The sequence below is a fragment of the Schistocerca americana genome, chromosome 3 (genome assembly GCF_021461395.2).
Source record: "Schistocerca americana isolate TAMUIC-IGC-003095 chromosome 3, iqSchAmer2.1, whole genome shotgun sequence".
Lineage (NCBI taxonomy): Eukaryota > Metazoa > Arthropoda > Insecta > Orthoptera > Acrididae > Schistocerca > Schistocerca americana.
In genome coordinates, this window is record NC_060121.1 from 973,562,650 (window position 1) to 973,585,427 (window position 22,778).

At 43.7% G+C, this 22,778-nt stretch overlaps 1 protein-coding gene across 1 annotated transcript in view; it reads right to left on the minus strand.

Moving 5' to 3' along the window:
- Positions 1-16,985, minus strand: part of LOC124606599 (proton channel OtopLc-like) — a 229,782-nt gene extending 212,797 nt beyond the window's left edge. The window contains exons 1-2 of the mRNA XM_047138584.1: positions 16,862-16,985; positions 1,746-1,853 (exon numbers count right to left, since the gene is read on the minus strand). Of these exons, the coding sequence (XP_046994540.1) occupies positions 1,746-1,834 (89 nt within the window). The 5' untranslated portion in view covers positions 1,835-1,853; positions 16,862-16,985. The remainder of the gene's footprint in view (positions 1-1,745; positions 1,854-16,861) is intronic.
- Between the last annotated feature and the right edge of the window lie 5,793 nt (positions 16,986-22,778).

Genomic DNA, 22,778 nt, shown 5'->3' on the forward strand with positions numbered 1-22,778 from the left:
AGTGAAAGATCTGGAACGAAGTTGTCTTTAACAATAATATTTTACTACAAAAATACAGCGACCAGCCACTTTTTTTAATGCGTTTTATTTATGCCAATATGCATTTCGGTGGAGAACTTGTAAGTTATGGGATATGTCTGTTACTTGATGTTCTTCTTCTGCTATATGTTAGGCAAATAACCCATTAATTACAAGTACTCGACCTAGCCAACAAAGGAAAAAGAATGAACCTCCTAGAAGAAATCGATATTTATTCACATAAGCATGCATTCCCTTCTGACATAATTAACGAGCAAACAGAGTTACCAAACCGAATATTTTTGAAAAACTTCCACACACTACTTATCAAACCACTTACTAAGCACAATCAAGAAATAACAATCTAATATAAACCCAACAAATGCATGTAATAATGTACAACATAAAAATCTTAGTTCTATCTTTGTTATTTGTAAATGTATGAATTACTGCTTTGTATAAATGTGTTATGTTAGTTAATTTCTTCAATACTGCCTAAGTAACCAAAAAAAAGCTTTGCATACATAGTGTTGTGGACTGGCAAGACAGCCAATCCACTGTGACGGGTAGCCGAAAGGCACGCGTTTAAGCTCAAGCAGGCTGGCGTGAGGTCTGGAACAGTTAAAGGAATTGAATCTAGCAAATAAAGTACGTAGCTGTTGGAATACTTAACTTTAATCCATAATTGGTGAACATCGGTCTGACGGTACATGCATCACAAGATAAATAGCAAATGATAATGGCGCCTTGCTAGGTCGTAGCAAATGACGTAGCTGAAAGCTATGCTAACTATCGTCTCGGCAAATCAGAGCGCAATTTGTCAGTGAACCATCGCTAGCAAAGTCGGCTGTACAACTGGGGCGAGTGCTAGGACGTCTCTCTAGACCTGCTGTGTGGCGGCGCTCGGTCTGCAATCACTGATAGTGGCGACACGCGGGTCCGACGTATACTACCGGACCGCGGCCGATTTAAAGGCTACCACCTAGCAAGTGTGGTGTCTGGCGGTGACACCACACATAGTACTTAGAATACTTCTATCACCCAAGTCAATGTTTAGTAAACAGTACCTTAGCTAGAACCTCAAAACTTTCGTAAAATATAACTCTGTTCGTAGATTAAACTGCTTGTATGTAAACAAAACTGTCATTCGACAACATGGCGGATAACGCAGTGCGCCTGTGTAAAATACGTGACAAAAAGTGTTTGTGCTGTTACAAAAAAGGAGAAAGGCCAAGAAAAAGACAAAGAGTGGAGAATGTAAGTAGAATGAACAACTGATAGTGCGTAGCTTTAAACTCGAGAAATTGAAGTAAATGATTGGAATCGTTGCTTTTGCACAGGCCAGCTGCAGCATCCAAACTGCTGTCGATATTGTACCACTGTAGAAACTGAAGATACATGTAATTTGCCAGCTGAAGATGGGTGCAAACCCGAAACGCATTAAAAAAATGTTGCTTGTCGCTGTATTTTTATAGTAAAATATCCTTTTCCACGGCCACGGAGCTCAACAGTCCAAATAAAATGGACAAATTGTTATTGTCTGTAACAATTGTGACAAGATTAATAGTGCGCACAGAGATGTTTGTTATTTCAGGATGCAACAGAACATTTTGTGAAAAGTAAAGGTGTATCAGAATAAGTGTTTGGGTGTTGCGGGCTGGGGCGTGAGCGGCATCGGGGCGCTATCGGCAGTGCTTCTCGTGGTAGGGAGGTAATGGAGTACTCACGTGCCCATCTGGCGCCACTCGCCCTGCAGCTGGTCGATCCTGGAGGGCCTCTTGAGCGCCGCCGTGCTGTAGAGGACCGGGGACATCATCGCGGTGGGCGAGGGCAACCTGCAACACGGCGAGCGAGCGCGCCGCTCAGACACATCCTAAGGCTAAAAGCCAGCCAGCCAGCCAATCACTGCACACCTCGTCCAGTCCACAACACTGCTGTGTTGTGTGTGTGTGTGTGTGTGTGTGTGTGTGTGTGTGTGTGCGCGCGCGCGCGTGCGCGCCCGCTTTAAATTCTAAAGGGACGAGGGGAGGGGGGGGGGGGAGACATGGACAAAAATTTAAATGTCTACTGATTACACTACCCGTAAATTTAAAGAAAACTTTCGATGATATTGATTGGGGATTATTCTTGAAAATTCCTAAGATAGCAAGGATAAAATACAGAAGGGAAAGATTATCTCCAACTTCTACAGGAACCAGGCTGCAATTACGAATCGAAAGACGTGAAAGCGAGGCAGCAACTGAGAGGAGAGTGAGATAACATTCTAGCCTATCAGCCACGTTATTCATTATGTACAACGAGTAAGCAGTAAACGAGACCATAGAAAAATTTGGAAAGGAAAATGAAGTTCAGAAGGAAGAAATAAACAAATGGTTCAAATGGCTCTGAGCACTATGGGACAACTTCTGAGGTTATCAGTCCCATAGAACTTAGAACTACTTAAACCTAACTAACCTAAGGACATCACACACATCCATGCCCGAGGCAGGATTCGAACCTGCGACCGTAGCGGTAGCGCAGTTCCAGACTGTAGCACCTAGAACCACTCGGCCACTCCGGCCGACGAAGAAATAAACCTTTGACGTTTGTCTATGACATTGTAGTTCTTTCCGAGACGTCAAGATTGGTTGAACGGAATTATAGTGTATCGAAAAGGGGTTATAAGATAAACAACAAAATTAAAGCAAGAACAACGGAATATTATCGAATTACGTCAGAAAATACTGCGTGATTGTACAAGGAAATGAGACACTACAGGTAGCAGATGAGTTTTGCAATTTGGGCAGCGCGATAATTGAGGATGGCTCAAAGTGGAGACGATATAAAATGGTGGGCTGGCAATAGCAAGGCAAACATTTCTGAAAAAAATAAAATATAATTTAACGTCTAATACAGGTTTAATATTTTCTGACAGTATTTATCTCGAGTGAAAGTGAAACGTGGATGATAATGAAGACAAGGAGAGAATAAAAGCTTTCGAAATGTGGTGCTACTGGAAACTCCAGCTGTTTGGACAGGTAGATCGTATAACTAATGAAGAATTACTGATTCTAACAAGGGAGAAAATGGATGTGTCAGAAATGAGACATTACCGACATTACGACTAAAATGATATACAATGAACACGTGGATAAGAAAATAGTTGACATCAACAATGAAGCTCCCGAGCCAGGTGATCAGTTTTTGCATTTAATGTACTTGAATAGAACGACTGAAGGGCAGCAAATGAAATAAATAGAAAAGCGAGAAAGGCATGGACAACTTGAGATACCACTGGGCAACGGACATTTGGAAACAAGTGATTTGGGGTGATGAATCGTGCTTTACTCTGTGGCTATCCGATGGAGAGGTTAGGGTTTAGCGAATACCTAGAGAACGCTACCTGCCATCGTGTGTAGTGCCGACAGTGATGTATGGAGGAGGTGGTGTCACAGTATGAGTATGTTTTGCTTGATTACAGTGCGGTCCCCTTATTGCACTTCACGAAATGCTAAATGTGGAAGGATACGAACAAATTTTACAGAATTGTGTGCTGCAAACTGCAGAGAAACAGTTGGAGGACCTACAGCATCAGTATGACAGTGTGTTCCTCCACAGACATTCAGACATCTCATCAGAAGTGTTCCCAGCAGTAAATTTCGTGCCGTCATAACGGGGAAGTGTGGACACACCCCATACTAATTTCCACTAACAGGTGTCTAGATACTTTTGATGAGATATTGCACTGCAATATCAAAGAGAAAACGGAAACGATGACCTTACAGGTGGTGAATGGATGAAATTAAAAATATACGAAACCAACATGGGCACATAGAGCTGAAGAGTTTAAGGTGAGGAGACATTTAGGGAAGGATTCTATTCAGCAGCGGGTGCCAAACTGATGATTATCATGATGGTGGTGGTGATTATCCCAGGTATTTATGCATTCAGTAAACTGCAGTAAAACTGTTTTTAATGAGTTAATGAAAAATTAAGTAGCTCAGTGTACAAGCTTATGCAGAACAGGTTAAGAGCACTGCATCCGATCCGAGGGAATTGCAGGAGGAACATTATGATCGAGTGCATCAATACTGATGATCATTAAAATTGCAACGCTGTAAAACGTGGAGTACAACGATCGTCAAACCGGCATGAAGTCTGCTGCATGCTTGTCTATGCAAGGACTTTCACTCCAGTGTAAACGCAGTAAGTGGCCAAGAGTTAATGCCGTCTACATTCTGTGTAGGGGCAAAGATAACGGAGTAGGATTTTCATTCAGAAATGGCATTAGAATGTTCATTTTTTGTGAGAAGATGGTGTTGTGCCTCATGAAATGAGGTGAGACGTCAACAAGCATGAGTCAGCATTCGTGAGGGCCAGAATCGTGCCCTGTCGGTAGCACAGTTTAACGCTCTGCACTGTCGTTGCTCGCATTGGTCTGGGACACACGACTCTGGTGCAGATATGAAATCGATGGTTTTAGGACGACCATACAGAAAGTAACGCAGGAGCTTGATGTCTCCACGCGAGTAGCGCCCGAGAGGAAACACATTTTGTTCGTTTGGCCTTGCAGGATGGTACAGCCACATCGTTGAGCAGAGAGTTGCGGAAACGGTGGTGTGCTCTATGACTGCACTGGGCTCAGAGTCTTTTACACAAGAGTCTTCGTTCTACGAGTAGCATCGAGATGATCGTGAGAGTGTACGGATGTTCCGAGAAGAACTAACGTTGCCAGATTGCACTGGATCTGATGGTTCGAATAGCTGTTAAGTAGAAAAGTAAGATCGGTGGCTGTGCTCTAATTTGGAGATCTCTGTGACGTATCTTTCAACAAGATAACGGGTGACGACATGTTTCTCGTGTTGTCTTGACTTACTTCGATGCAGGGGATGTTGGACGGGAAGTTCTCCAGATTTTTCACTAACTGAAAACAACTGGACACAGACTTCGGAGAAACTTGCATACCACCAAAAGGCAGCTACTATGATTGATGAACTCTGACACAGAGTTGGAACGGGAAAGAATTTCGTATTTGTTAGCAGAACTAAATTCCACGCGACGCCCAGATGCGTAAGACCCAATGTTGGTGACAGACGTGGCAGGTCTGTGTACTGAATTTCCCACTCCATACACTCGCAAAAGACATAAAGAACTAATCGTACGTCATCGTAGTATAGTGCATAGCTGCAGTTATTTTCTATCCTTCCTGATTTTGCGATTTTAATTGCCACCAGTGAATTTTTCCATCACATGTAAAAAAAATTTTTTGCTGTCCTCTATTTCTACATTTCTGTTACAATAGAATCTTACTAACTAATTTATACCTTTTCGTTACTCTCGTGACAATGACCATTCACGTGTCATATCCCTAGCTATAATTTAATTGTTTGAAACTGAATCGCGGAAATCTGGAAGTTACAAGACCCAGAACTCACCAAAGACATCCACAGGATCTTGGAAGACATCTGGAAGACCATGAAAATTCCTGACGACTGGAAAACTGCCCTGATACACCCACTACACAAAAAAGGTGACAAGACTAACCCGAACAACTACAGAGGAATATCCCTACTACCGGTCACATACAAGATCCTCTCTAAAGCTTTACTGAACAGACTAGAATACCAAACCGACCACTTGATTGGGGAATACCAAGCAGGCTTCCGTAAAAGGCGGTCTTGTGAGGAACAAATTGGGAACCTGAAAATGATTTTACAACACAAACAGAACCTGATCATTACCTTTGTTGACTTCAAAAAGGCGTACGACTCTATCGACCGGAAAACTCTCTTCAAAATTCTAGCAGAATACAAAGTAGACAACAAAACACGGGCTATCATAGAGCAAACTTTAACCAACACGACCTCCAAAGTAAAGTTCTGTGGGGAACTATCAGAGCCCTTCGAAATTCGCACAGGTGTCCGACAAGGCGATGGCCTCTCACCTCTCCTTTTCAATCTGGTGTTAGATAAGGTCATAAAAGAATGGGAAACATCACAACAGGGGATAACCTTAGGAAACCTACAGATTAAATGCCTGGCTTTTGCAGACGATTTGGCAATTGTCACGAAAGGTATAAAGGAAACAAAAGACGCTATTGAAAAACTGCACGAAATCGCTTCCAAAACTGGACTACAGATCTCTTACGAAAAGACACAGTTTATGAGCACAAAGAAACTCTCATCTCTGAACACAAAGTATGGCACGATTTACAAAACAGCAAACTTCAAATACCTCGGTGAAACACTACAAATGAGTGGACATAACAGAGACTCAAATGAAGAAAGAAAGACTAAACTGGACAAGGCATACAAAGTAGTGTGGAATCATTACAACAAGAAGTCTATCTCACAAAAAGCCAAATTACGCCATTACGACACGGTGGTGCTCCCCGAGGCACTATATGCAGCAGAGACCACACTAATCCGAGGGCATACACGTATCAGACAATTAGAAAAAGTAGAACGGAAAATACTTAGGAAAATATTTGGCGCAACTAACAACAATGGAATATGGATCAAGAAACCTACAGAGGAACTGTACAAACATACGGAGACAATCACAGAAAAGATTAGAAAACGCAGACTACAATTCTATGGACACCTATACAGAATGCCATCACACAGGCTGACCAAACAGATCTTTGACTGGGTAACCACTAGAAACAACAAATGGGTGGCAGAGGTAGAAAACGACCTGAACCAGCTCAACATAACAGCAGACACAATAAACGACAGAATAAAGTTCAGAAACATCATTAAGAAAAGTAAACTACATGAGATACAATGCGACAAACGAACAGGCATAAAATGGACCGAAGAACGAAAGCAAGATCACAGCCAGAAGATGAAAGAAATATGGGCAACCAAAAAGGCAATCAAGATGAAGCCGAAGACACGAAGCCGACAAGAAGCATGGACAGAGGACCGGAAACAGAAACACAGCGAGCGAATGAGGGAAGTTTGGGCAGCAAGGAAGGCAGCAAAAGGAACTGGCCATGTAGTTTAGTCCAAATGCGCTCTTTAAGGGCAAAACACCAATAATATATATATATATATATATATATATATATATATATATATATATAGGGTGGTCCATTGATAGTGACCGGGCCGAATATCTCACGAAATAAGCATCAAACAAAAAAACTAAGAAGAACGGAACTCGTCTAACTTGAAGGGATACACCAGATGGCGCTATGGTTGGCCCGCTAGATGGCGCTGCCATAGGTTCAAATGGCTCTGAGCACTATGGGACTTAACATCTGAGGTCTTCAGTCCCCTAGACTTAGAATTACTTGAACCTATCTAACCTAAGAACACCACACACATCCATGCCCGAGGCAGGATTCAAACCTGCGAACGTAGCAGCCGCTTGGGCGGCTGCCATAGGTCAAACAGATATCAACTGCGTTTTTTTAAAAATAGGAACCCCCACTTTTTATTACATATTCGTGTAGTACTTAAAGAAATATGAAGGTTTTAGTTGGACCACCTTTTTCGCTTTGTGATAGATGGCGCTGTAACACTCACAAACGTATAAGTACGTGGTATCACGTAACTTTCCGCCAGTGCGAACGGTATTTGCTTCGTGATACATTACCCGTGTTAAAATGGACCGTTTACCAATAGTGGAAAAGGTCGATATCGTGTTGATGTATGGCTGTTATTGATCAAAATGCCCAACGCGCGTGTGTTATGTATGCTGTTCGCTATCCTGGACGACACCATCCAAGTGTCCTTACCGATCGCCGGACAGTTACGTTCTTTAAGGAAACAGGAAGTGTTCAGCCACATGTGAAACGTCAACTACGACCTGCAACAAATGATGATGCCCAAGTAGGTGTTTTAACTGCTGTCGCGGCTAATCCGCACATCAGTAGCAGACAAATTGCGCAAGAATCGGGAATCTCAAAAACGTAGGTGTTGAGAATGCTACATCAACATCGACTGCAGCCGTACCATATTTCTGAGCACCAGGAATTGCATGGCGACGACTTTGAACGTCGTGTACAGTTCTGCCACTGGGCACAAGAGAAATTACGGGACGGTGAGAGATTTCTTGCACACGTTCTATTTAACGACGAAGCGTCATTCACCAACAGCGGTAACGTACACTGGCATAATATGCACTACTGGGCAACGGAGAATCCGCGATGGTTGCGGCAAGTGGAACATCAGCGACCTTGGCGGGTTAATGTACGGTGTGGCATTATGGGAGGAAGCATAATTGGCCCCCATTTAATCGATGGCAATCTAATTGGTGCAGTGTATGCTGATTTCCTACGTAATGTTCTACCGATGTTACTACAAGATATTTCACTGCATGACAGAATGGCGATGTTCTTCCAACGTGATGGATGTCCGGCACCTAGCTCGCGTGCGGTTGAAGCGCTATTGAATAGCATTTTTCATGGCAGGTGGATTGGTCGTCGAAGCACCATACTATGGCCCGCACGTTCACCGGATATTACGTCCCCTGATTTCTTTCTGTGGGGAAAGTTGAAGGATATTTGCTATCGTGATCCACCGACAACATGCGTCAGCGCATTGTCAGTGCATGGGCAAACATTACGGAAGGCGAACTACTCGCTGTTGAGAGGAATGTCGTTACACGTATTGCCAAATGCATTGAGGTTCTCGGACAACATTTTGAGCATTTATTGCATTAATGTGGTATTTACAGGTAATCACGCTGTAACAGCATGCGTTCTCAGAAATGATAAGTTCAGAAAGGTACATGTATCACATTGGAACAACCGAAATAAAATGTTCAAAGGTACATACGTTCTGCATTTTAATTTAAATAGCCTACCTGTTACCGACTGTTAGTCTAAAATTGTGAGCCATATGTTTGTTACTACTACAGCGCCATGTATCACAAAGCGAAAAAAGTGGGCCAACTAAAACATTCATATTTCTTTACGTAGAACACGAATATGTAATAAAAATTGGAGTTCCTATTTAAAAAAAAAAAACACAGTTGATATCCGTTTGACCTATGGCAGCTCCATCTAGCGGGCCAACCATAGCGCCATCTGGTTTCCCCCTTCAAGCTAGAAAGTTTCGTTCTTTGTAGTTTTTTCGTTTGACGCTTATTTCGTGAGATATTTGGCCCGGTCACGATCAATGGACCACCCTGTGTATCTAAAATGCAACGATCATTGTAGTTATAGTCTTGTGTCACAGGATTTATTTTTTAGTTTTACTACAATGATGTGACATCACGACAGAAATATAGAGCATCTGCCAGAACAGCTCACATTAATTTTGGTTGGCATTTGTGTTGAGTGGGAAAATGGTTCAAATGGCTCTGAGCACTATGGGACTTAACTTCTGAGGTCATCAGTCCCCTAGAACGTGGAACTACTTAAACCTAACTAACCTAAGGACATCACACACATCCATGCCCGAGGCAAATTCTAACCTGCGAACGTAGCGGTCGCGCGGTTCCAGACTGAAGCGCCTAGAACCGCTCGGCCACAACGGCCGGCGGTGAGTGGGACGAAACTATTTGTAAGTCACATAATACATGACCGGTGGCGATTAATCTGTACATTAATCGCCAAGGGACCCGGGTTCGATTCCTGGTTGGGGCAGAAGATTTCCTTCGCTCAGGGACTGAGTGTTGTGTTATCCTTTTCATCATTTCATCCACATCTCCGAAGCGCAAGTCGCCCAATGTGGCGTCGAATGGAATAAATACTTTCCCTCGGCGGCCGAACTTCCCCGAATGGGGGACTCCCGTCCCACAATGCTCACTTCCATTTGTACATTAATACAGAATTTTAAAAAAAAAAAAACATCTTAATATATATCATCAGCTGCTGTAAAACTTTATTCTAATATCATACTAGTTTCCATACATGTGAGCCAGATTCTGGCACTACACAGATTGCTGTTTTAACATCTTGCTTTCTGCTGTATTAAACATAGTAGCCTTGATATTAACTTAAGTAGCCGAACATACCTTTTGCGCCGGCCAGTTTGGCCGAGCGGTTCTAGGCGCTTCAGTGTGGAACCGCGCGACCGCTACGGTCGCAGGTTCGAATCCTGCCTTGGGCATGGATGTGTGTGATGTCCTTAGGTTAGTTAGGTTTAAGTAGTTCTAAGTTCTAGGGGACTGATGACCTCATGTTAAGTCCCATAGGGCTGAGAGGCATTTGAATCATACTTTTTGCCGTGTAACGAACACTGGTGTTAGTCTACTTAATATTAAGGCAACTACTACTAATACACCAGAAAACTAGAAGCTAAAACGACTTTTTCTCCAGTGCCAGAAGATGGTCCACAGAATCTGGTATCACGCTTCAACAAAGTTGTACATACGATGCCTTATTTATCTTGACCGCTCCTAACGACATTGTTGTTGTTGTTGTTGTTGTTGTTGTCTTCACTCCTGAGACTGGTTTGATGCAGCTCCCCATGCTACTCTATCCTGTGCAAGCTTCTTCATCTCCCAGTACCTACTGCAACCTACATCCTTCTGAATCTGCTTAGTGTATTCATCTCTTGGTCTTCCTCTACGATTTTTACACTCCACACTGCCCTCCAATACTAAATTGGTGATCCCTCGATGCCTCAGAACATGTCCTACCAACCGATCCCTTCTTCTAGTCAAGTTGCGCCACAAATTTCTCTTCTCCCCAATTTTAGTCAATACCTCCTCCTTAGTTACGTGATCTACCCACCTTATCTTCAGCATTCTTCTGTAGCACCACATTTCGAAAGCTTCTATTCTCTTCTTGTCCATACTAGTTATCGTCCATGTTTCACTTCCATACATGGCTACACTCCATACAAATACTTTCAGAAACGACTTCCTGACACTTAAATCTATACTCGATGTTAACAAATTTCTCTTCTTCAGAAACGATTTCCTTGCCATTGCCAGTCTACATTTTATATCCTCTCTACTTCGACCATCATCAGTTATTTTGCTCCCCAAATAGCAAAACTCCTTTACTGCTTTAAGTGTCTCATTTCCTAATATAATTCCCTCAGCATGACCCGATTTAATTCGACTACATTCCATTATCCTCGTTTTGCTTTTGTTGATGTTCATCTTATATCCTCCTTTCAAGACACTGTCCATTCCGTTCAATTGCTCTTCCAAGTCCTTTGCTGCCTCTGACAGAATTACAATGTCATCGGCGAACCTCAAAGTTTTTATTTCTTCTCCATGGATTTTAATACTTACTCCGAATTTTTCTTTTGTTCCCTTTACTGCTTGCTGAATATACAGATTGAATAACATCGGGGATAGGCTACAATCCTTTGTCACTCCCTTCCTAACCGCTGCTTCCCTTTCATGCCCCTCGACTCTTATAAATGCCATCTGGTTTCTGTACAAATTGTAAATAGCCTTTCGCTCCCTGTATTTTACCCCTGCCACCTTCATAATTTGAAAGAGAGTATTCCAGTCAACATTGTAAAAAGCTTTCTGTGGTTTCTGTTACTTAATAAATCTTTGAGCGACTACGCTACCTCCGAACCTATTCCGAATTCTCGAACTGTGGCGTCGATAGTTAACGATCCACAACGTAGGTGCACGCTCTCGTAAGTTGGCACTACGAGAGAAGACTGACTACGCCGACCACAGAGATCTCTGGCCGACGCTGTGGAGCTCAGCGAGTGCCGTCTTGATTTCCGCCCATTTCATCAAGAGCAGTCGGCCCGCAAACATCGCTCCTACTACCGAATGAGCCAGCTTGCTATTGAGACTTTGATCCGACATGGACTACGGCCTCACACCTACGTGCTCATCCTAGCCAAAGTTATGTATGCATTTATTTACTTGTGTTTCTGACTTTAGTAAAAGGGATAAAGTTACATGCAGTACCGAAGTGATTCACTTCTCCTGCTCCTACTCGCTTCATTCACTCTCAAGCTATATTACATCAGCGGTTCACAGGAGCACATCACCCACGACCGCCACCTCGACTGGTCTCCCCATCTCCTTACCATCCAACACAAAGCTCCAACCACCTCCGCCTCCCGAAACTCCTGTCCGGCCGGACGTGGGGTCTGCATCCTTCTACCATCCTTCACACCTACAAATCCTTGATCCGCCCCATACTCTGTTATACCAGCGTAGCTGGGGGAAGCGGCAACAAAACGACTATTCACGTTGGTGTGTAGAATATATGAGTCTGGCGACATACCATATGACTTTCGGAAAAGCATCATCCACAAAATTCCGAAGACGGCAAGAGCTGGCAAGTGTGAGAATTATCGCACAATCACCTTAACAGCTCATGCATCGAAGCTGCTTACAAGAATAATATACAGAAGAATGGAAAAGAAAATTGAGAATGCGCTAGGTGACGATCAGTTTGGCTTTAGGAAAAGTAAAGGGACGAGAGAGGCAATTCTGACGTTATGGCTGATAATGGAAGCAAGGCTAAAGAAAAATCAAGACTTTCATAGGATTTGTCGACCTGGAAAAAGTGTTCGACAATATAAAATGGTGTAAGCTGTTCGAGATTCTGAAAAAAGTCGGGGTAAGCTATAGGGAGAGACGGGTCATATACAATATGTACAACAACAACCAAGAGGGAGTAATAAGAGCGGACGATGAAGAACGAAGTGCTCGTATTAAGAAGGGTGTAAGACAAGGCTGTAGCCTTTCGCCCCTACTCTTCAATCTGTACATCGAGGAAGCAATGATGGAAATAAAAGAAAGGTGCAGGAGTGCAATTAAAATACAAGGTGAAAGAATGTCACTGATACGATTCGCTGATGACATTGCTATGCTGAGTGAAAGTGAAGAAGAATTAAATGATCTGCTGAACGGAATGAACAGTCTAATGAGTACACAGTATGGTTTGAGAGTAAATCGGAGAAAGACGAAGGTAATGAGAAGAAGTAGAAATGAGAACAGCGAGAAACTTAACATCAGGATTGATGGTCACGAAGTCAATGAAGTTAAGGAATTCTGCTACCTAGGCAGTAAAATAAGCAATGACGGACAGAGCAAAGAGGACATCAAAGGCAGACTCGCTATGGCAAAAAAGGCATTTCTGGCCAAGAGAAGTCTACTAATATCAAATACCGGCCTTAATTTGAGGAAGAAATTTCTGAGGATGTACGTCTGGAGTACAGCATTGTATGGTAGTGAAACATGGACTGTGGGAAAACCGGAACAGAAGAGAATCGAAGCATTTGAGACGTGGTGCTATAGACGAATGTTGAAAATTAGGTGGACTGATAAGGTAAGGAATGAGGAGGTTCTACGCAGAATCGGAGAGGAAAGGAATATGTGGAAAACACTGATAAGGAGAAGGGACAGGATGATAGGACATCTGCTAAGACATGAGGGAATGACTTCCATGGTACTAGAGGGAGCTATAGAGGGCAAAAACTGTAGAGGAAGACAGAGATTGGAATACGTCAAACAAATAATTGAGGACGTAGGTTGCATGTGCTACTCTGAGATGAAGAGGTTAGCACAGGAAAGGAATTCGTGGCGGGCCGCATCAAACCAGTCAGTAGACTGATGTAAAAAAGCTTGGGTTTCCGCCCCTCCCCGGTTCTATAAAGCCCTCCAAATCCTCGCACGCCACGTGCTCTGCCTCGCCTTCCGCATCCGCCTTCCGTCCCCCACGCGCGTCCTCTACGACCTCATCCCCTTCCCCCACCTTCTCCTTTTCCTTGAACGCATCCGCACACTATATATTGTCCGCCGCCTTGATCCCCCTCACCCCCTGGTGTCTCCCTTCCTCTCCACCCCCAACCCGTTGCTGCGCCTTTGCCGCTGTGTCCCACCCTTGTAAGGTGTCAGGCAAATCCAACACCTTCCATGATAGCAAATCCGACAGTATGTCACATAGCTCCGAATAAATCCTGACATTAAATTATCCAAAGTAATACGATCAACGAGTGAGCAAATGGAATACCACAGACTAGCACAAGAACGCCTAAATGCATGTCATACCTTCCCACCATGAAACAGACGCAGCTCCGAGGGGAGAAACAAGAACAGAGCTGAGAGCAGAATCGTGTAGGCTAGGAGGCCCTACGATAAGGGACGGACACCCACGTCGCCAGCTGACCGCCGAAACCACCCCCCAGCCCATGTTAAAAGCTAGAGCCCTCCAGAAGAACAGTATAGATCTTACGATAACACTAAAAGGGCCACACCAGCTGCAAGTTTTAGCGTGAGATTTCTTCGCGTCTCTGTTACGTTGCAAACGTTAAAAACATTGCGCCACGACGAAAAGTATAACGTTTCTCATTGGATATACAGAATTTTTGTAGGCGGAGCTTAAGGTTAACATTGAGACCCTGACTGGTCAGTTGAAAACACAGCCAGATAGCTTTTTTAAAACCAACTTCGGTAAATTGTAGTAAGGAGAAGTTAGGAGAGAGTTGCTTCCGAGACGGCGAGGTGTGTGGAGCTGCTTCGCCCGCCGCCCCCTGACGCTGCCTAAACACCGACAAGGTAATGAACGCACGCAGTGCCGCCTTAAGGCTTCACTCAGAACTGCAGAAGTCTCATCTGTTACATCCCCTTTTTACGTAATACTAGTATCGATCGTCAATTAAAGCTCATGGTATTCACATTTGCTATGTAAGTCAAAATTTGAAATGTGATGATTTTTCTGTTATATAGTTACTGAGAAGCCACATCAGCCACTGTAATTTACGACAAGTTAAATAAGTAATTAAAGATAATTGAGGGTCACTGTAGACCATTTTGATAGTTTTCTCTTTTGTGAAACTTAATTTAAACCTAGATTATAGATGTGATATGGCATAGGTCATCCTTCGATCCATTGTAGAACTTGGAAACCCATTCAGGGAATATTCGTTCACATTTTTGTTGAACGCAGTTGGTTTTTATCATCCTGTATTAAAACATTTCCTTTTATCAATAGTGCAATTTATAAACAATGTTTTGTGAGTAGAATAAAATTTCCAGTGGTAAACTTTACTGTTTTTTCGACGTTATTTTACCAGCTAACTAAAAATAGAAAAGCCTTGAACCCCTTCCACTAAATTTAGTTAGTATTAAGATTCTTTTCCAGGGAGTGGAGTGGAGCTGACGCTAAAATCATTAAGTATTTGAATATGTCATCGCTAGTCTCACTGAACTCTACATGTCATGTGTGGTCTGGCGTCTCCTTACCAGCAACAGGTCCCAGGTTCAAACTAGTCAATTCCCTAAGAAACACCCTCAGATGGTCGTTGCGTGAAAGTGGTAGGGAGACACGACTTAGAACAGTCGCAGAAACCACGCAGAATGTTAGACCCTCTCTCCATCTCCACACCATCTCCTTTCCCAACACAACTTCCACCGTCTACCCCTCCCAGATGATAAGCTTCGGCCTGACATCTACCCTTCCTACCACCTCTAACCCCATCTTCCTGCCTCCTCCTCAGGGCTCCCTTTCCTCCCCCTCCCTCCTCCTGATCGGCTTCCCCCTCCTACTCCCCCCCCCTCTTGTGCTCCCCTTCAGTGTCTCTGCAATCCCTCCTGCCTTGTCTTCCCTCTTCATCTCCTGCCCCACCAGTCTCCTGCCTCTCCCGCTGACGCCCCTACTCTCTCCATCCCACCACCTCCCCTGCTGCCCCTTGCTCTCTCCTGGTTTTCCATCCTCTCCGGCCTCTCCCTCGGCAGGTCCCACCTGGCAATTTTATACTTCCCCATGTGTGCTCCAAGTGGGTTTTAAGTGTGTTGTTCTGGAGTGTTTTTAATACTGAGGCCGACTTTTAACCTCTGCATGTGCATGTGCATTCAGTGTCTTCTTTCTGTTTTAAGAATCGCCAACTGTGTTTCTTTAACTTTATGATGAGTTTTTTAATTGTCCCCCCATGAACGTCTCCACGTCAGTGTATTTTTACCTCCATTATCTCCCCTTACTCTATTTATGTCCCCCTTTTTTATTGCCTTGTATGTAACATTTTATTCTTGTCTTAGTTGTCACATCACTCGGCTGAAGAGCGGCGGATTGTGCCGCTGACAGCCCTCCCCTGCTCGTTTGGGGCAAGGGAATGAAATCACAATAAAAGGAAAAAAAACAGGAACAGACCCACGCGCTGCCTATCCAGGCGGGATACAAAACGAACATCCATTAACAGTCGCCGGGGGTGGTGGGGGGTCTGGGGGGCATTGTGTCAAACGCTTTCCAGAAATCTAGGAATATCGTATCAGCTTCTCGCCCTTCACCATGGTCCACAGTATATCCTGTGAGAACTAACAAGCTCGTTTTAACATTAGCGATGTTTTCTAAATTTTTAGTGTTACGTTGAGGAAGATTTTCTGACACCAGAGGGGAGGAAGTAGATTACTGTTGTTCACATCTTGCTAGTGGACAAAGTTACAAGAAAAGCAATCAAGCTGGTCATTGTCTCGATGGCAGCTGAACGACATTTGCCTTATGCAGACTCCGTTTTATTTTGATTACGTAGGCTTTCCCGGCGTAATAAGTCTTGAAAGGCTCTTCGGGTTTGCTGCCAGATCCTAAAATCAACCTGACTCGATATTTTCCTGAAGGTGGCGACCAGTTGGATCGCCGAAATATCGAGTCAAGTTGATTTTAGGATCCGGCAGCAAACCCGAAGAGACTTTCAAGTTCTTTTTATTTTCATTCTGAACCAAATGATCTTTGAGCTGGTCAGGATCGATCGAACGCCCTTTATAAGCATATCTTTTAAAGAGACAAATTATACGTGCTGAGGAGGAGCATCTTGCAAGAAAATCATTAAATCAGTTCAGTACTTTATATTTACTCCTTATTCTACGCCAGTACGCGTTCGCCCGTGGCGCTGTTGCCTGATATGCTACCACTACTAATGCTGTCTGTCTCTACGGTGTTGTCCGTGCAGTGACGGTAAATGGTCCGCACTACCGAGGTACCCACCCGGAGGGCGACGAGTTCTTGACGGGGATGGCGGGCGCCTGGTGGGTGGGGGAGGCCGCGCCCGACGAGAGGCTGCGGTTGAGCGCCGTCAGCTGACGAGACGGCGACGACTGCGACTGGGACAGGCTCTCCGCGCTGACGAGCACGGCGCTCTGCGACGCCGGCGACGGCAGCTGCGGCGCCTCCGGCACGCCCACGCCGCCCACCACGGCGCACGTCGCGCCGCCCGGCCACCCACTGCAACAACAACAGCAACACCCCCACTGTAATCACGTGCAGCTCCAACAACGGCACTCTACTACATTTACCTTTTTTTTATTCACAAATATCTTTGTGACATTTAGTGGCCTTGTGAACGTCCTCTGGTTTCGTCCATTATGAGTCGTCATCAGAACCAGGATCTCGTTACAAAAGTTACACTTCACGTAGTCACGTATCACCCAACGTGGTCACTCAAAGGTTTATTTTAAACAACCGTGATGGGTGCTACGTGACTACTTACCCTACTTATTACTTTCGTGACGGGATCCTGGTCCTGATGACGACTCATCGCAGCCGAAACAGGTAAACCGTCAACGTATGTATTTTTCAAAATAGATCGCGTGCTCCAACTTGACAACCTCAGATTTCATCTGCAACTACCACTCAGGAAGTCCTTCACAGTGTGTAGCGGTGTCACGTCTACTGCCGCTATACTTTCCCCTCTTCCCTGCAGCATACGCGAAAGGAACGCTAGAACAATGATTGTCGATGAATATCGATATAAACTTGAGTTTATCAGATATTTTTAATATTTATGGTACACAGGCTGCTCCACTCATAGTAACCGGGCCGAATACCTCATGAAATAACCATCAAACGAAAAAACTACAAAGAACGAAACTTGTCTAGCTTGAAGGGGGAAACCAGATGGCGCTATGGTTGGCCCGCTAGATGGCGCTGCGATAGGTCAAACGGATAGCAACTGCGTTTTTTTAAAAATAGGAACCCCTATTTTTTTAATACATATTCGTGTAGTATGTAAAGAAATATGAATGTTTTAGTTGGACCACTTTTTTCGCTTTGTGATAGATGGCACTGTAATAGTCACAAACGTATAAGTACGTGGTATCACGTATCATTCCGCCAGTGCGGACTGTATTTACTTCGCGATACATATGTATGCTGCTCGGTATCCTGGACGACATCATCTAAGTGTCCGGACCGTTAACCGGATACTTATGTTATTTAAGGAAACAGGTTCAAATGGTTCAAATGGCTCTGAGCACTATGCGACTAAACTTCTGAGGTCATCAGTCGCCTAGAACTTAGAACTAATTAAACATAAGGACATCACACACATCCATGCCCGAGGCAGGATTCGAACCTGCGACCGTAGCGGTCGCTCGGCTCCAGACTGTAGCGCCTCGAACCGCACGGCCAATAAAGGAAACAGGAAGTGTTTGGCCACATGTGAAACGTCAACTACGACCTGCAACAAATGATGATGCCCAAGTAGGTGTTTTAGCTGCTGTCGCGGCTAATTCGCAAATCAGTAGCAGACAAACTGCGTGAGAATCGGGAATCTCAAAAACGTCGGTGTTGAGAATGCTACAGCAACATCGACTGCACCCGTACCATATTTCTAATCACCAGGAATTGCATGGCGACGACTTTGAACGTCGTGTACAGTTCTGCCACTGGGCGCAAGAGAAATTATTGGACGATGACAGATTTTTTGCACGCGTTCCATTTTGCGACGAAGCGTCATTCACCAACAGCGATAACGTAAACCGGCATAATATGCACTACTGGGCAACAGAAAATCCACGATGGCGGCGACAAATGAAACATCAGCGATCTTGGCGAGTTAATGTATGGTGCGGCATTTTGCAAGGAAGGATAATTGGCCCCCACTTTATCGATGGCAATCTAAATGGTGCAGTGTATGCTGATTTCCTACGTTTTGTTCTACCGATGTTACTGCAAGATGTTTCACTGCATGACAGAATGGCAATGTACTTCCAGCATGATGGATGTCCGGCACATAGCTCGCGTGCGGTTGAAGCGGTATTGAATAGCGTATTTCATGACAGGTGGATTGGACGTCGAAGCACCATACCATGGCCCGCACGTTCACCGGATCCGACGTCCCCGGATTTCTTTCGGTGGGGTAAGTCGAAGGATATTTGCTATCGTGGTCCACCGACAATGCCTGACATCATTGGTCAGCGCATTGTCAATGCATGTGCGAACATTACGGAAGGCAAACCACTCGCTGTTGAGAGGAATGTCGTTACACGTATTCCCAAATGCATTGAGGTTGACGGACATCATTTTGAGCATTTATTGCATTAATGCGGTATTTACAGGTAATCACGCTGTAACAGCATGCGTTCTCAGAATTATAAGTTCACAAAGGTACATGTATCACATTGGAACAACCGAAATAAAATGTTCAAACGTACCTACTTTCTGTATTTTAATTTTAAAAATCTACCTGTTACAAACTGTTCGCCTAAAATTGTGAGCCATGTGCTTGTGACTATTACAGCGCCATCTATCACAAAGCGAAAAAAGTGGGCCAACTAAAACATTCATATTTCTTTACGTACTACACGAATATGTAATAAAAATGGGAATTCCTATTTTTTGAAAAAAAAAACGCAGTTGATATTCGTTTGAGCTATGGCAGCGCCATATAGCGGACCAACCATAGCGCCATCTGGTTTCCCCCTTCAAGCTAGACAAGTTTCGTTCTTTGTAGTTTTTTCGTTTGACGCTTATTTCCGTGAGATGTTTGGCCCTGTCACGATCAATGGACCACCCCGTATATTGTTGCACAGTTTCAATAAATGTATAAAAGCGCTGTGTTACGTTTGCATTCCACCAGACCTGTAATTCGTTCTTTTTGGTGTCATTTGATTTTTGCGTTACCAGTTTAGAGCGTGCTTTATTTTTAAGCTGTAAATGAGTAAAATCAAACCATTATAAACAAACATCTAGTACTAAAGTATACATTTGTTGCTTTTCTAGGCAATACTTACTTACATTTACGGATTCGTTCACATTATTTACGAACTCCGACATTTATCTTTGTCATATCGATCATGTAACTGCACAACTACCGTATTACTGTTCTGTTTGTATGCCAGAGATGTAGTCTGATTACGTATAATGAATGTAAAATTTAGAGATGTCTTTTGGTCTGAAATATCTATGTACCGAGAAAAATTTTCTCATACTTAATGGCCCCGTGACCCCGAGTAATTCCATCATCATGTTACAACCTTTCAGGAACGATGGAGAATGGTAACTGTATCAATTTAGGCTCTAAAATTCGTACCTTAAAAGCTACGAGCTCTTGTCCAATACAAGTGGTACGTTTCACAGTAGCAAGGATGAGCAAGTGCTCACCGCTCTTAAAGTATGCGCTTTAGATCCCACGTTTACAGGATTTTTTTTTCTTGTTTTGGACCATACTACGTCCTCCCAAAATATGGAAAGCAAAAAGCTTGCAATAGCAGAAGTCAGCTGTCAGAGGTGTCAAAACGATTTTCGCTTACAACTTTCGACTCTGTCGTTAGCGGACCAGGGTCCTTTACCTCAAATTGACACATTCACCGTTCTCCATCGTCCCTTAAAGTTTGTAAGATTATCACAGAGTCACCCTGTATATCATTCATGATGGCTTGGTTTAGTACAGTTGCTTCTTAAAAATAAAATGTGCTCTAAACTGGTGCGTAACTATAAAATAACAAATAAAAAAATTGTCGCTCTGGTGGAATACACACATAAAAAAATGCATTTCTTCAGTTTTCTAGTTGTGGTTATTTAATGAGACGTGTAAGTGAGTAGTTATTAGTTTGTCCGACTCTTACACGAACGTGCGCTCTCTGTATTTCAGCAGTGAACGTCACTGTAACGCATTACGCGTCTTTTGTAGCGCGTTAGAGTTTGTTGCGCGTCTCCGTAACGCTTCGAATAAAGAATCCCGTAACGAAACGTGCCGCTTCTGGTTGGTTTCTCTCTCTCTCAGTGCCGCAGACTAATGAACAGTGCTGAAGAATAGGTCAAACTGTGGTGTCACCGCCAGACACCACACTTGCTAGGTGGTAGCCTTTAAATCGGCCGCGGTCCGCTAGTATACGTCGGACCCGCGTGTCGCCACTATCAGTGATTGCAGACCGAGCGCCGCCACACGGCAGGTCTAGAGAGACGTACTAGCACTCGTCCCAGTTGTACACCCGACGTTGCTAGGAAAGGTTCACTGAGAATTACGCTCTCATTTGCCGAGACGATAGTTAGCATAGCCTTCAGCTAAGTCAATTGCTACGACCTAGCAAGGCGCCATTTAGCCTTTGCTATGTATCTAATGAAGCATGTACAGTAACAAGATCAATGTTCACCAATTGTGGATTAAAGTTAAGTATTCCAGCAGCTACGTACTTTTCTTTATAGCATTCATTACGTATCCTGTTTCAGACCTCACGCCAGCCTGCGTGAGTTTAAGCGCGTGCCTTTCGGTTACCCGTCACTGTGGATTGGCTGTCTTGCCAGTCCACAACACAAACTATTGTTTTCTAAACTACTACTTTCGTCGATGAATTAAATTTCCTTAAGATTCGTCCAATGAATCCCAATTTGACATCTGCTCTACCTGCAAGTAGTTTAATGTGATCATTCAAATGTATCAATTGAAGACATAAAGTCTGAGCACTTACTGTGTACCTATATGTTTAGTTTGACGTTGATACTACATCAGAATATTTTACGATCTGAAGGTCACAATAGCCGAAACTGGTAATAGTGAAGTGTAAAGGTTTGTGTGATCGAGACGGACCTGTAAAATGGAGTGCATTCAAATTTAGGTCGCTCCATGAGGTTGCTACTATGTATTTTACTATTCTTACTGTTTACACTGCTGTTTCCCTTTTTTTGTCTGTGGCGCAATCGGAAAGTTATGGATGCCATAACCTATTTATGAGAAACACCTTTCCTTTATTTAAATTCAGGGTTAACTGCCAGTTCTTGCAATCATCGATCATCCACAAGCTTTTCTGCATTTCACTACAGTCTTCTCACGTTACGATTTTCCTATAGACAACAGCATCGTTCGTCAATAGAACCAAGAAGCCTCCGAGTTACCCACTAGATCATTAACGTAACTGATGGGCAGTTCCCTTTACCTTTATGTCTGTCGATCTTCTTGTGTTTAGAACGGAATGTTGCGTTCTAAGTCCCGAATCCAATACGCAGCCTGATCCGATACTAGGTAAGCTCATATTTTGTTCATCTAACGACAGTCTAAATCTGTATCGTATACCTTATAAAATAAAGTCAAGGAGCACGGCATCAGCCTAGAAGCCACTGTCTACGGCGCGGAGTATCCCAGGGACGAACGGGGCGAGCTGAGTTTCACGACATCTCTGTTTGTAGAATCCACGTCGATTTATAACAGAGGAGCTTTTCGTTCTCAAAAATGTCGAACGCGCGATCATATAACGTGTTCCGCAATTCCACCACAGGTTAACATTAGCAATATAGATCTACAGGGCTATTACAAATGACTGAAGCGATTTCATAAATTCACTGTAGCTCCATTCATTGACATATGGTCACGACACACTACCTATACGTAGAAAAACTCATGAAGTTTTGTTCGTCTAAAGCCGCACTTCAGGTTTCTGCCGCTAGAGCGCTCGAGAGCGCAGTGAGACAAAATGGCGACAAGAGCCGAGAAAGCGTGTGTCGTGCTTGAAATGCACTCACATCAGTCAGTCATAACAGTGCAACGACACTTCAGGACGAAGTTCAACAAAGATCCACCAGCTGCTAACTCCATTCGGCGATGGTATGCGCAGTTTAAAGCTTCTGGATGCCTCTGTAAGGGGAAATCAACGGGTCGGCCTGCAGTGAGCGAAGAAACGGTTGAACG